At 44.8% G+C, this 15,394-nt stretch overlaps 2 protein-coding genes across 2 annotated transcripts; both read left to right on the forward strand.

Annotated features, from left to right (window-relative positions):
- Positions 1 to 6,590: 6,590 nt before the first annotated feature.
- Positions 6,591 to 11,434, forward strand: stub1 (STIP1 homology and U-Box containing protein 1). Its single transcript, XM_029134117.3, has 8 exons — positions 6,591 to 6,749; positions 7,482 to 7,706; positions 7,810 to 8,008; positions 8,208 to 8,373; positions 8,511 to 8,583; positions 8,683 to 8,739; positions 9,282 to 9,398; positions 9,591 to 11,434. Exons 2-8 carry the CDS (start codon positions 7,593 to 7,595, stop codon positions 9,714 to 9,716), a joined length of 852 nt encoding a protein of 283 aa, XP_028989950.1. The 5' UTR covers positions 6,591 to 6,749; positions 7,482 to 7,592; the 3' UTR covers positions 9,717 to 11,434.
- A 147-nt stretch (positions 11,435 to 11,581) lies between these two features.
- On the forward strand, positions 11,582 to 13,141 carry LOC114845739 (C-reactive protein-like). Its single transcript, XM_029134123.3, has 3 exons — positions 11,582 to 11,686; positions 11,818 to 11,881; positions 12,014 to 13,141. Exons 1-3 carry the CDS (start codon positions 11,684 to 11,686, stop codon positions 12,622 to 12,624), a joined length of 678 nt encoding a protein of 225 aa, XP_028989956.1. The 5' UTR covers positions 11,582 to 11,683; the 3' UTR covers positions 12,625 to 13,141.
- Positions 13,142 to 15,394: the final 2,253 nt, after the last annotated feature.

Consider the following 15,394-nt stretch of genomic DNA (forward strand, 5'->3'; position numbering starts at 1 on the left):
ATGAAGACAGGGTTGCACATTTTTTTAATTTATCTATATATTGTGCTCGTTCTTTCTAAATCCTACTTTTGTCGTTTTCAATTTTTACTCATTATGCTTAAAAGCTGGCAATCAATGTATCATTCATCTTGTAAAGAGATTAGAGCTGATCTGTGGTTTCAGTGAGAGCAGATAATGATGGTTTCGGTGCCGTTCTTTATTGATCGTCGCATTCCTCGGCGTTCCAGAGCACGCGGGGGGGCAGTTTAGCGGCGGGTAAACAGGGCGCTTCTTCACACAGCGTCGCCGCTGCTAATTGCGACCATTTTCTTTCGACGGTCAGCGCTCGGTCGCCGGCGGCAAACGAAAACACATTGTGACGGCCGCAAAAAGCACAGGAAGTTCCCTGCGGTAAACGAGGGCCGGGGGGTAAATTTAGACTACAAAGCAGCTTCAGTCAGCGCCGCGGCGTTCGATGGGAGCCTGGTGGCAGCGTGTTCTTCATCAACGCTGCGCTCCCTCACCAGAGCGCGGCGGCGTGTGGGCGAGCGACACTCATTTCGGCCCTGTTTTTGGAGGGAACCGCGTCGCAGCCATTGTGTCTCAGAAGACGACGTCTCCCTTTCACTTCACATTTACGACTCTCATTAGCCGCAATTGAGGCCGCATCGTCCCAGCCCCACCACTCCTGACCCAGATGAAAGCGCTGTTATCGGCCGTGCAGCGGTGCCGTGACTGCCCAGGGCCTGGTGTGGTTTCCATGTTTTGGGAGCCCAGCTGGGAGTCAGACAGAGGTTCTCCCCCACCCCCTACGCTACTTCTAATTGGCTGAATCAACTTGGAGGGAAACTTAACAAGTGGCAGGATCCCTCCAAAATTGACAATAGGTAAAGTCCTTTGCATATGTCCGCAGGGAAGACAGATGTTGACCACATCCACATCTGAATAGCCTTATTTAGATACAATGGGAGAGACTACAAAGGGGATATATTATGGCGGTCGAGACAGATGCATAATTTTGGCGGCCAAAACCGGTCCATGTTCTTCGAGGCAATGGGATGGATTTCTAAATTTATCGCTGTAGTGCTTTGTTTTCAAATATCTTTATATTTGTTTAATACGTTTTTATATATGTGAGCTAAGTATTTATCTCCAGATGTTGACATCTGTTGCCCTCATAGATTTCTGGAAAAATTCTTCTGATCCTAAAGGCAGCTTAATATGGATTGAGAGTTAAGTGAGACGATTATGTCTGAACTGCAAAGATGACGTCGGTCGCCTTCATCTGGTCCAACTGTGTCGTAACAGAACAAAAGTAAAGTCACATATTCATTGACATAAATTGTGAATTTTCAGCCTTTATGCTTAGATCCTCACACGATTATATAACTAATATAACCTAAATGTTTATTCCTTATCTCTCTTTTTCTAGACGCTTATCAGAAACACATCCGTGAAATGCTATGAAAGTAAACACAAAATGAACTATGGAGTTTAGCTGCCTGGCTGCCTCCTCCTCATCTTCATCCTCCTCCTCTTCCTCCTCCCTCACTCTGCATCCTGCTCGGTGAATTACTTTGGTCAGCCTGGGTCATCGGTGGCTATGCTGAATATAATTAGGCTGCCTATACAAACACATTCACATACAGACACACATACTGACTCCAGACCCCCCTCATACTATGGTCTGCCCACACAATGGACACATGCCAATCTTATGATCCCCTCCACCATTTCACCAATCAGCCCCTGTTCCTGCTCACTCAGAATAATGAGGTTGATAAGATTATTTTGTATGTATTGACCGTAACATTGGACCATAAAAGGGTTGAATCTTTATATTTTTTATGGTAACTGATAATCATAATGTCAATGTTATAATCAGGATTAAGAGTTATTGTACATAAATCATATTTTTTCTAATTCTTCCTTCAGTCGGGAGCAATAATGTTTCGCACTTTAGCAGAAACTCTAATTATATACTTGCTGGGTTTGTTGAGCATCTTTCACCTCCCTCCATCGTTCCCCAACCATATTCACACTCAGTGTCCAGCAGCTCGTCTTTGAGCCCCTTCTGATTACTTTCTTTTAATAAATGCCCCGGCGCATGAGCATGTCTGCCCTCCTTTTCTCTCCTTCAGCACCTGCACTTCATCAATGGAACCTGCCTTTAAAAAAGTGTTTGCCTCTGTGGCAAATGAGGCGGCCATTGTTGGGGAAACCCTGGAGGGGACCGCCAAAATGTGGTGTCTCCATGACTCCATCAGTTCAGTGAGCCAACTCCATCCCCCACCCAACCACACACACACACACACACACACACACACACACACACACACACACACACACACACACACACACACACACACACACACACACACACACACACACACACCTCTGACTTCAGGCGTATCATATCTCCTGCCCCTTGGGGTTAGGGGATATGATAGTAGTCTGCAAGGCTTGATGTTTGCATGATAACAGGTGTATCTGAATATATACAACAGGTGGGACACATGACAGTTTTTTGTCGTTTTTGTCTTTTTGTCTAAAATGTGATTTTATGTCAAATGTTGGAATTAATAGATGATTAACAACATTTGTTATCATCATGTACACAATTTTGTGTTCCTGTTCTGTTGAGAGGATATTAGGAATCTGCATGCATACCAGAAGCCATAAATATTTATCTCACAGCTACGTGCGGTTATTGGGTCTGACCTGAGACTAATGAACAGAGGAAGCTGCGAGGGAGGAAAAAAAGAAGATAGACAAAACAGAGTCTGTCCTCGGACTGAGAGTCCTCAATAGAGGTGGTTTCTTTCTGCAGCGAACTGTGTCATCCTGCAGAGACGTCCAGGAAAGGAGGAGAAGGGAACTTGCTGAATAGTTGAACCACGGAGTATAGTTGCACATACACGTACACGGGCTTTGCCACCTATGCACACAGATTCATACATAGTCATAGTCAAGGTTTTGGGGCCTTTCTGCACATGCATGCAGGCTAATCAGGGCCTCTTCACACACAGAAAGCAAAGGGTCAGTCAGGGTGAGATGTTTGTGATGGAAATTTGGACGGCAGGCGCAGGAAAACAAAGCTGGAGACAGGACGCCCCGGAGACGACATACTTTACACATGAGATAACACACGGTTTAAATGGGATCACAAAGCCATATTATGCACAAAGAGCGGCATTGTGGACAAAATGCCAAGGTAATAATTGGGTTGTAAAATATTTCTGCCTGTAGATTTAGAGAAGCATGAAGCTACGTTTCGAGGGCACAATGCCAGAATTTCTTTTCCCCGTGTTCCAATGGTTCATTTAAGTGTGTTTTCAGATGCCTTCATCAAACAAGCACACTCTAACTGTCACTGCATATGTGCAGCATAGAGTCCAGGATGTATTGATTGAATTTAGCATATCGCTGGAGCAGTCTGATGGAACTCACTGAGGAATCCTACAAAGATGAGATTTAATGGCCCTTCGATTGAGCGGTTCTGAAAAGCCGACCTCTGACCCCCAGCCTTGACCCCTGCCAACCCCCCAATCCTCCGGGGTCCAGTGCTTGTCTCTGGTCGTTTGTCAAACTCCTCACAATAATCTGATTACTGTCCCGTTCGCGATGTGCCGACTACACACTTCTCGGATTTGAACTAGCTGCTTTCAGCAACTTTGCATGACAACAAATAGGTGTATTGTTGTGGAAGGAGTAAAAGGAACCAAGCTCCACTTCAGTCTACGCGACGTCTGCACAGACATTGTCTAATGAAGAACAGATGCAGAGAAGATTTCCTTATTTTATGAATTTTACGTCTTCTTCCTTTATTCAGGCCTCAAATCGTGCAATTTGGCAAAAACTATAACTATAACTCCACAGAGTTGTTGCAGTAGGTCTAGACTTTGACATGTTTGACATGTGATGTCTAAAACAGCCTCAATGAAGGCTGCCATGCTGGTAATGAGGAAATGCTTGACTCTGCAAATTGTTTGAAAAATGCTGTCAGTCAGACAGAGAGAGAGAGAGAGAGAGAGAGAGAGAGAGAGAGAGAGAGCACAAAACACATCCCACCTACACACACACCACCCCCAAACAAAACTATGTCTGGCCAACACACACACACACACACACACACACACACACACACACACACACACACACACACACACACACACACACACACACACACACACACACACACACACACACACAATTAGCCCCAGCTCATTATGTCAGCCTTAGCTCCTTTGGACTGTGCTTGGGGGTTGGGGCAGGGTGGGCCTTGGTGACCCCAGAGAGCCTGACATTCAGAGCTGGCTGGTAGAAGTGACAACAGGGGGATGGGATGTCATCATGCAGGGAGGTAAAGTAACTTCTTGGTGCTCCTGCTGATGTTCCTGTCCTCTCCTGTGAAGAGCCCTTTGTTTTTTTGGGTAAAAAACACACTGATTAGTCGACAGTAGTGCATTGCATGAGCTTTACAAGAACAATTGCTTTTGAGCTGATAATGTGATGAGACCCCACGAAAAAAGCTCATTGTAATTATAACAAACTCAAATCAAGTCTTTTTGCGGGATGCAATTAAAACCAGTGCGTAAACAAATGTTTCCATCTGGACAAAGTTGTCAGTTCAATGAATGATTAACTCTTTTACCGATACTTTTATCTCAGCATCCTCAGTGCAGGAGTTTTGATTTCCCTCCAAAAACTCTTTTGTAAAACTTCTCCCCCCTCCACTTATGCAGGCTACTCAGCAGCCACCTCCACCCCCAGCCGCCACACATCAATCCGTGGTGCTGGGTGTGTTTTGAGTAGTGGGGGTGTCCCAGCCAGGCTGATGTTAGCCCCCCACGGTGTGAAAGATCTTTGGACTAACACTGTAGGCTTCGACAACAAACACTTGATTCTGGTTCACTTCAGCTTTTTGAGTGTCAATTCAACACACACTGAGAAATATAACTAAAGATATTGTATCACACCTATCAGTCTAAGATTGAGTTTATGCAATTACAATTTTGGTTTTCCACACTGCAAGTTAACATGTGTGCACCAGAGATTAAACTCTCCTTAACAACCCATTGTATGTATGTAGCCAACATAGAACTGTTTAGGCTGCAAAAGACATTACTCTATTAAGGGGTAAAAAGCGTAAATGACCTTTGACCTTTTATCTACAACTATATTTTTTTACTTGCCTTTACTTCAAGATCAGGATATCTCTGCTTAATGTTTTTAGCTTTTAGGTGAAATTGCACTGCAGCTTTAAATACTGCAGCGTTTTGTTTCGGGGCTTGTGCTCTGGCATAATAGATGCTTATGTGAGCGACTTCGTTTGTGCTTAGCAGCCAAGAATGTGTGTGCATTTGAGTTTCTGCAGTCTTCCTCTGGTGTCACACTGTGATGGGTAATTACAGAGTGTGTAGGCAGGTGTTAGTGTGAGTGTATAGATGACAACTTCACTGTCTAGTCTAGACAGTGAAGTTGTTCCTTCACGTTTTGTACTTGTTACGTTCTGAACCACTTGAACAAACTGCAAACTTTCTAAAAAAAAGAGCAAACCCACCTAACAAAGGCCCACCATTGTAGATGAATACTGCTTTTGTTTTACCTGTTTAAACCTGAGGTTTCCCCTAACGCTACAGAGAGTGTGTTAACCCCTTTTCTCCTTTCAGGAGCTTTGGCGCTGAATAGCACAGTCTACTGCCAAATGGGAAAACGGCTACACAGACAGAAAGAAAGGCCCAAATCAATGAGGAAGTGGCAGCTTTTCATCTTTGCCAGAGGAGCTGGGCAACTTCCTGGTCTTGTTGCCAAGGCGACTGGAAGCTGAGCCAGCTGGTGCAGTGGGCAACAGTTGGGCTTGATGTCAGTTGGAATATTGGACATGAGATGTGAGTGAAGAAGCAGTTTGCATGGGAACAATATAGCCTCTGCTGTTAAGATACAAATCTACAATACATTTGTCACTGCATATACTTTCCTGTCTTTGCAGCATTAGTGTGTGTGTGTGTCCACATTATTATGTGTCTATAGTATATAATCCCACGTTTGCATATTTAGGACTGGGGGTGGTAGGGTATGTGGGTGTTCTAGGGGATCAGGGGACCAGACTAGTAGAGGTAGGTAAACACAGCTGGAGACACACTGCGCTGGTGGGTCTGCAGCTCAACGGGCTCCTTCACACATTTATCAGGGTGTTTGCTCAGGGGATGTTCCCTAATCTTCACACACTGATCTCTGAGCAGAGCTGTCACAGACTCTTAACAGACTGGGGTGACCCTGTGCACAGAAGCAGTCAGAAATCCCCCCAAGGCTACATTTCATTATTATTACAATTATTGAAGGCGTCAGGGGTCATTTATGAATTTGTCCGTATGTGGGTGAACATATAAACGGGTTCAGTACTGCTGAGTTTGGAGGTGGATATATACTGCCATCTGGTGATAGTTTATTTATACCTCTGTCTTTAGCCTTAACTTGTTAAAATATTTTAGGTTAAAGCGCTGTTTTCACTTTACACATTCTCAATTGCAATTTTTCAATTATTGAAAATATCTGGATACATATACTTCCCGAAGCAGATATTACACTCCGATGGGCGGAGGTTAGAAATAAGAAACGAGTCTTAACGGCTTCCGTAGATGTCGCGTAAGGGTGTGACGTCAGCATAACAACAACCTGTCATGACAGCTCGTATGGGAAAAATTGATTAAGATTCTATATAAAATAGATAACGTCGTTTTCCCTGGATGTAAGATTCTCCTTCCAAGGTAAAAAATCTTATAAACAAACAGCATGTATAACGGACATAACAAAAATAGAGGGTAGCAGGGCGAAATAGCTAGCTTAGCTTGTCCAGCAAACGGGCTAACCTAGCTCATCTGTGTTGCTTAGCGGATGTTAGATAAATGTCAAGACAAAAAAGCAAGATTAATTGTTCAGGCCAATGACAGCCACAGCCCAAACCAGTTGACAATATTTAAATACGATTAGTAAACCTGCCTGAACATAACCGTCTTACCACCCGGCGTAAAACGACAATATAGCTCACCAGGGTAGCTTCAGCTAACTGGCTAACATCTCATTACCCACCGATCTCTTGTTAGGTCATATTTAGCAACGCTGTTTGCCTGTTTCTGTGTTTGCTTAAAACGTGTTGTTTGGGGTTAATAACAGTATCTTAATGTTACGTTGTTTACAAGCTAGCACTCACTGTATGCCACGCCATAATAACGTTACAGTTGAAATCTAAGTGGGGTGGCGCTCGGGGCTGTGGACGTATAGCGGCTCTGCTGATCATTTTGTCACCACTGATGTCCGTCACATAAATAGTTAATTCGCTGACAGTCCAGCCACCTCGCCGTGTTTTCCAGCTGTGTGCACAGTCAGCGAATTAAACGAATGCTTTTGTTGGACTCTACCTAAGTCGGCCAAGAGGCGCATTGCAGTCGCATTGCAGTGACTGTTGACTTAACTTTACTCGATCTGTGGCTCCGATCTAGTGTGTAAGATCCAGGAGGGACATTTTTGAAGCTGTCAGTTTGCCAACCGAAGAGACGGGGAACAGGATAGGGAAGCAGGGCGAGGCGGGCCCCGCGGAGCCGGTGGAGAAGATGGCCGGAAGCCCGGAGAAGAGTTCCACCGCGCAGGAGCTGAAGGAGCAGGGGAACAGGCTGTTCCTCTGTCGCAAGTACCAGGAGGCTGCTACGTGCTACAGCAAAGCTATTGTGAGTCAATGTGACTGGAATTGAGACAGCACAAGTAGAGCAATGGCGATCATCAGCTGAACACATGAAATGAATGTAACCATGCATGTGCAATGTGTTCCAGAACCGTAATCCGTCAGTGGCCGTGTACTACACCAACAGGGCTCTCTGCCATGTGAAGCTGCAGCAGCATGACAAGGCTCTAGCAGACTGCAAGCATGCGCTGGAGCTTGACAGCCAGTCAGTCAAGGCCCACTTCTTTTTGGGCCAGTGTCACTTGGAGCTGGAGAACTATGATGAAGCTATCGGCAACCTGCAGAAAGGTTAGAAACTCCTTTGCTGCACTTCGTCCTGTAATGTTAAATGTATCATTTATTTTATATATTGTTTGCCTATTCCTGCTATCAGTGGATTTAGAGTTAAATTACTCAACCTACAATCAGCTGTAACTCAGTGTTGATTGCTAGGAAGAAGACATGTAAAATATAAAGAATAGTGAATCAGACTGTTTTTGCTCCTCAGCTTATAACCTTGCAAAAGAGCAAAGGCTTAATTTTGGAGATGACATCCCAAGCGCCTTGCGCATAGCTAAGAAGAAACGCTGGAACAGCATTGAGGAGAGACGCATCAATCAGGAGAATGAGTTACATGCTTACTTAACCAAGCTCATACTGGCTGAAAAGGAGAGGTAAGGCTCAGCGCGGAGCAGTATACACTAACAGGATTTACAAAAAATACTGCACATCGCTGAAATGTCAGCCATGCATGTCTTTTTTATATTTGGGGTGAACCTGCAATTTATAATGAGTATGTGTGCATTTGCAGAGAGCTAGAATCCAAAGAGAAGCAGGACGACAATCAGAATGGAGGCGATGCGGCCAAGATTGCGTCAAAACATGTAAGAAGTAACAAACATGATATTCATACATTTAATATGCGCTGCAGTGTCCATGAGTATGTCTAAATATTTGCCTAAAATTTATTTTGACCTACTTAGGATAAGTATTTATTGGACATGGATGAACTCTTCTCTCAAGTGGATGAGAAAAGAAAAGTGAGTATGAAAATATTGTTAATCTTTAAATCTTAAAATTTGCTACCATTCAGTTCCTGTTATAATTGATGATATTCCAGATATAGCTTGCCAGTCAGTTACAAGGCCAGGCAGACAGGCAGACGCATGCCCATCACATTCACCCACACAAGTGCTTCCTTGCTTACCCTACACCTACCACTATCTTCTTGTTGACATAGCAACAACGGAAATAAACTCACACAAATACTTTGTGTACAGATACAGTATACAGGCACACACCCTGTGTTCTGTGTTGCACACGATGCACAAATGATAAAAAAAACACATTTCTATCATAAACATAGTAGTGTCTCATATTCGTGCTGTTTCTATGGCAACTTTCACTGTGTGCAAGAACATTTTGTTATAATTTTTTTTTATGCTGTAGATAGTTTTTTTAACATTTCTAATGTGGTTGCAGAAGAAATAATGACAATGTGACAATCATCAAAAATTACAGAATTATTATTTTAACTTTTAACTTTATATTCTATCTGTTTTCTCTTTTGTCGTATGTGCAGAAGCGGGAGATCCCAGATTACCTGTGTGGGAAGATCAGTTTTGAGCTGATGAGGGAGCCGTGCATCACACCTAGTGGAATCACTTATGATCGTAAAGACATAGAAGAGCACCTACAGGTAAACTGTCATTATCATCTGCCTCCATGAACTGAGGAAGTTGTTTATTCTGAACCTGAAAGGGTTGATTTTTATGGGGAATACAGTTATATAGAATTTATATTGAATGTTGTGGTAGGTGATTTCATCTTGTTTGGTTAAATACAAATACAATATCTGCTAACACTAGCATATCATCTGGCCTCTTTTTAGCGAGTGGGTCATTTTGACCCTGTCACCAGGAGTCCCCTGACCCAAGACCAGCTGATCCCAAACCTAGCCATGAAGGAAGTCATCGATGCCTTTATTCAAGAGAACGGCTGGGTGGAGGACTACTAAAGGGATTTCCACCTCATTTCTTCATCATACCCCTAAACCTAACACAAAGTCCAGACGACACAAGACTTTAGAGAACAGATCCCCCCTTGCCTGGATATGTACTTTACACAAACCAGAAAGCCACAGTATGGACTACCAAATGGGAGCCATATATCTTGTTCTGCCTCTTACTCCCCACATTTTATCTTTGCTGTAAATCTACTCATTCTGACTCTCTGAGGCTCGATATTCATGGGCTGCTGCTCCCTTTAAAACCCACGTTCATTCTAATCTTTCCGTACCTCCTCTTCCTTCCTTCTCTTCTCTGTCACGCTGTTTCTCGTCTATAAAGTCAGACTCCTTTCTTTACACAAAATAAGGGGCCCCGTTCTCAGGTCTCTCTGTCTCTCCCTCTCTACTCTGTGCTTCTCTTTCTCTGAGTGCCACAGTCCTTGGAAAGTGTCAGAATTGCACGCCAGTGTTTAACAGAACCACCATTGGTGGAAGAATTCATGAAACATTGGCCTTTATTAGGTGTTTACTCTGGTATTCCATACTTATTGCATAGTTATTCATTTTTTTTAGGAATGGAGCATTTCTCAACGTCTTAGTGTACGTTTGCTGAGGGGATAACAAAAATGCCAAAATGTTATTCACATCTAGAGTTTGTATGCAAGTTTGACATGATGCTACATGAAAAAAAATCTTTAAATGTCTTAGTGAGCATTTTAATCTTGTGAATGAGTTGTGAATCAACTGAATTGAACGGGGGGAATCTCCAAACATACAGTAGCTACTGACCACGTCACCATACTGTAAGATTTTCCTGGAATGGCATTTCCCCCCTTTGCATATCAATCATACCCTACTAGACAATTAAAATAAGTTGAATGTATGCATAATGTATTTTTTAGGTTCAGGCTCGACCTACAGTAATTCAGTGTTTTTATTAGAGTAATGTAAGGTTTCCAAAAGAGCTTGCGCTAGGAAACCTGGAGCAGCCCTTATCTTAAACCAGTGGAAAGGTGGGCTGCATCCAGGAGGTTTTCATATTGCTGGACTAAATATGACGTCAGCTGTTGAGCGTGATGTAACGTCTTCTCTGAAGAATGGTCTGTGCTGTCTGTGTTGTTCGTAGAAACGAAAAAAAAAATGTTTGGCTTGTGCTGTTTGCCTGGAATGACGGTGGACGATCACATCGAACTTGAAGCAAATGTTTATTTCCTTTGCAAAGGCACGAATGTGGTTGTCATTTTGGTCACGTCGGTGCTGTCTGTTCCTCACGGCGTCTGAGGGGAACGGCCACGACCGCTTATGTAAAACAATCCACATGAAAGAGTTTGGGAAGATCCGTGTTTAGGATTTGCTAGCATCACTACAGAAACATCCATTGTGCTGTCAATGCTGGAAGGTCTCTGACCGTCACGCCTCATCAGTACCTCATTCCAGGGTCTTTATATGCTGGTTCACTAGCATTCTCCGTTACCATGTTCAGTTCAGTGATGTTAGTTTACAGGCTTTTCTGCTGGATGTGTGTCTGTGGTGAATTAGGCCTGTCTGCGTTGTCAGGCAGTGTAAATAATTTGCTTGTGTATCTCCAATTTTATTTCTTGACGAAAAGTGGTTCTTTTTTTTTTCTGGAGAAGCCCCAGAACTTGAGAAACTGTATTAAATGTAGATATGTTGATAACATAAATGCCTGGTTTGGTTCATTTGTCCCCATTAAACCGTGTACTTTCTGATTGTTTACTGTGGTGTTTGTAACATGACAATTCTGAATACATTCTGGCGTCCGGGGGCTGAAAAAGCTCATACTCCTTCACGTGTGGACACACAGGTGACATCGTGTGGGTCACACGCAGCTGAGAGCGTCACTCTGCTCTCACACACCAGGCCTATTGTCAGATCAGCTGACATCATGCCCTGTGCAAGGAGGGCAGAGCGCTGGGTCATTGTCAAGTGGAGCCGACTCGGAGGAAAACATCAAAATGGTGAGAGGAGACATTTCATCTTGTACATTTTCATCTAATTCCATCTGCGACGCGGCTGAAGCGTCACGCATTAAGTATTCGATGTCTGAGCTGAGGTTCCTGGTGTTGAAGCATGTTTTCTGTGTTTGCAGAGGTTTGCTGTCGTCCTGCTCGGCGTCTTTGGATTCTCTTTGAATCGCTCTTCAGCCACACAGGGTATCTCTTCCTGAGCAGAATCTCATCAGTAGAACAGTCATTTTACTCAAGTGCACGTTTTATGCTGCTGGATTTTACTCGCCGATGAGGATTTGGCGTCTTAAGTCTCTCTTCCTGTCTGTATCCCTGCAGTTGGTCTCACGGATAAAGTCCTGGTCTTCCCTTATGAGACAGACTTCAGCTTCGTGACCCTGGTCCCACAGAAGGACATGGGGCTGAAGGCCTTCACCCTGTGCATGCGCGTGGCCACGGAGCTGCCCGAGGAACGCCAGATCATCCTGTTCGCCTACCGCACGGCCGACTACGACGAGCTCAACGTGTGGCGCGAGAAGGACGGCCGCGTTTCCTTCTACATGAGCGGAGACGGCAGCTTCTTCCACCTGCCGCCTCTCGCCACCTTCCGCACCAGCCTCTGCCTGACCTGGGAGTCCCGCGGCGGCCTCACCGCCTTCTGGGTGGACGGCAGGCGCAGCACGTACCAGGTGTACAAGCCCGGGCACAGCATCCGCCCCAAGGGCACCGTCCTCCTGGGCCAGGACCCGGACAAGCACCTCGGGGGCTTGGAGGCCGTGCAGAGCTTCGTCGGGGAGGTGACGGATCTGAACATGTGGGACTTTGTTCTGTCCAGGAGCATGATCCAGGCCTGGCACTACGGACACAAGGTACCTAAGGGAAACATCTTTGACTGGGCCACTATGGAGTATGAGGTGAGTGGGAACGTGATGGTGGTGGATGATGACTGACTCGTGGAGGCACATGAAGAGGGGAATGAGGCCTTACAGGTCTGTGTTGGACTGATGCTGATGTGTCTGCTTTTCATTCTTAGATGTATTTTTATGTGTTAGAGCTGCTCCTCCATACGCAGAAATTACTACAGTACTACTACTATTACACAGTAATACACGCCAGTTCACTCACTCCTTTACAGGTTTATAGTCATTCACTCACATATGGGTATTTCACTAATCTTTGGAGGCTGGAGCCCCGAGTGCTGATGTGCCAGGTGCCTCCATAGGGTGGCAGTCTGTACCAGCTCCCGTCAAACAGAACCTCCCATCGAACGGGCCTCCATCGCTCACACATCCGCAGCACACGCCACAGATCCCTGATAGAAATGTTTGATGCCAGTGTTAAAACTCAGCGGAGGAAAAATGTCAGATGACTAAGAAATCAGCTCACATTACTGTGACTGTGACGCATTTGAGGCTGAATCACATTAGACCTGATACATTTTAATGAGTCAAATGAAAACACAACGGACTTACAAAAAAAAAAAAAACAGATTAAATAATTTTTAAATAAAGTCAGATTTTGCAGATTATGATGATATAGGTGTGTTTATTATTCACTGTACCCAGAGATAGGAATGAGCCATGACAGCATCAAACTGAGGAATGGATCAGTTGTACAGTGGATGTGAATGATTTAACGGCGCTGAGACAAACGGCTGTTAGCATGTTTAGAATCCATTGTCTTAATGTTGCCTGTGGTTAACATACCCACTCATGAATTTTCCATGTTGCAACTGATGTAAGAACGCTTTCGGGTCTGAAACGAAATCTCACCATGTGCATAACTAATAATGTTTGTAATTAAAGAGAATATTTAGACTTTGAACTCTTGCAGCTGAATTTTTTTTGATAATTGTTTAGTATTTTAAAGAAGTTTCCAGCTGATTTTAAATGTAGTCTATGTTTTTAGGGATTTGATTCAAACTTCTATTGTATTTAGATTCTATGTAACTATATTTCCATGTTCACACAAGCAAATCATATGGAGTGGCTTTGTTAACAGTGGCCCCTCAGAATAAGCTCAAGGTCAGATCTTCTCCATCCAAGTGTAACAGTAACCCAAAGTTGCAGCGTGCTGTCTGTGTGCGTCTCCATGGCTCCGTGCACCCGTCCTCCCTGGATGCACCGCCGCCGTGACCTCATGCCGAGCACCAGGGAGGAAGTTTCCAGCGCAGGCTCCCTGGAGGGGGAGAAAAGTGTGTGTGTGTGTGTGTGTGTGTGTGTGTGTGTGTGTGTGTGTGTGTGTGTGCGTGTGTGTGTTTATTCCGACCAAATCACCCGTTGGCTCTCTCGCTGCAGCTAAATAAGGAGAAGGCAGGGCCAATGAGTTCTGACTGCGGGTCAGCAGCCAAATGTTCCACCTTCTTGGATGTTGCAATGCATCAATCGCAGTGCCCACTCACTGTGCTGTAACACCTTTGTGGACCATCTGCCCGAGCCTGGCCTCTCAGCCCTCTGGTACACCACACACACACACACACACACACACACACACACACACACACACACACACACACACACACACACACACACGCACACGCATATTTCTGTAAACTCGAAGTCTTGAGGACAATCACTCCTTCTGCGTCCTCGTATTGCACGTGTTTCCCATTGATCAAACAGTTGCGGGGCTCCTCGGGGCTCCTGTGCGATCTGCATATAGGCCCGTGGTGGTCCGAGCCGTCTGAGGCGAGCGCCACTGACTCCGCCGCGTGTCCGTCCGCGCATGTGGAGCTGGTGAAAATGTGTTCCGCGCGAGCGGAGACGGCGGAGGGAGCCGCGCGTGAGCCGGCGAGGGGGAGACAGAAGGAGGGCCGTTCTGGATTCCTTCGAGCAACTTCAAATAGATTTCCAGGCAAAACATATTTGCATATGCAAGACGGTGCTACGAGCTATCTGCGTGCGCTTTGGCGTGTGTGCATTGAACAGATGGGTAATTTTTTTAGAGCTTTCTTGCAGAAATTTCAGCCCATTAAACTAAAATCTTGGGCATTATTCAGCCGTCTTTTGTTCATGACGCTCATGGAGATTAGTCAGGATTTGGCTGCTCGTGTCAGAGCTAACAAATGATTCCCAATAGACAAATCAAAAACATTAAAAAAGATCACTTGAAGCGAATTACGCACGCATTAACCAAACCGAAGGACATAAACTCAGCACAGGAAAAATGTTACTTTGAGACGTGCTTTGATTTATGTCTCTAACTTAATTCTTCCTTGCTTCCTTGCTTCATTCCTTCCTTGCTTGCTTCTCTCTCTCTCTGAGGTTGTAACCCATCACTATGGTCCCTCATCCTCCCCCTCTGGGCTGTATGAAAAATTCACCAGTCCTTCCCATTAGAGTCAGTCTGAATCAGGGATGGGGCGTCACAATAGCCACACTCAACTCTTTTATCACTTAACACTTAGCGACGCAAATGTTTATAAAACAGGGAAATCACTGCAAATGCACATTTCCTGCTTTGTGGGTGGGGTCGAGCACTTGTGTACCTCACACACGGGCATCAGCCGTCCTGATTCGTTAGAACCGGATGGATTATACCCTTTTCAGTGTGGACCTTTTCACACCGACGGTGCAGGACCTGACCTTTATGCGTGTGAGGGTGAGAGCGGTGGCTTTGTCCTGTGTGATACCTCCAGGCTGGACAGCTACTCTGTCTACTGTACGTGTGTGTGTGTGTGTGTGTGTGTGTGTGTGTGTGTGTGTGTGTGTGTGTGTGTGT

The sequence above is a fragment of the Betta splendens genome, chromosome 19 (assembly GCF_900634795.4).
Source record: "Betta splendens chromosome 19, fBetSpl5.4, whole genome shotgun sequence".
NCBI classification, from domain to species: domain Eukaryota; kingdom Metazoa; phylum Chordata; class Actinopteri; order Anabantiformes; family Osphronemidae; genus Betta; species Betta splendens.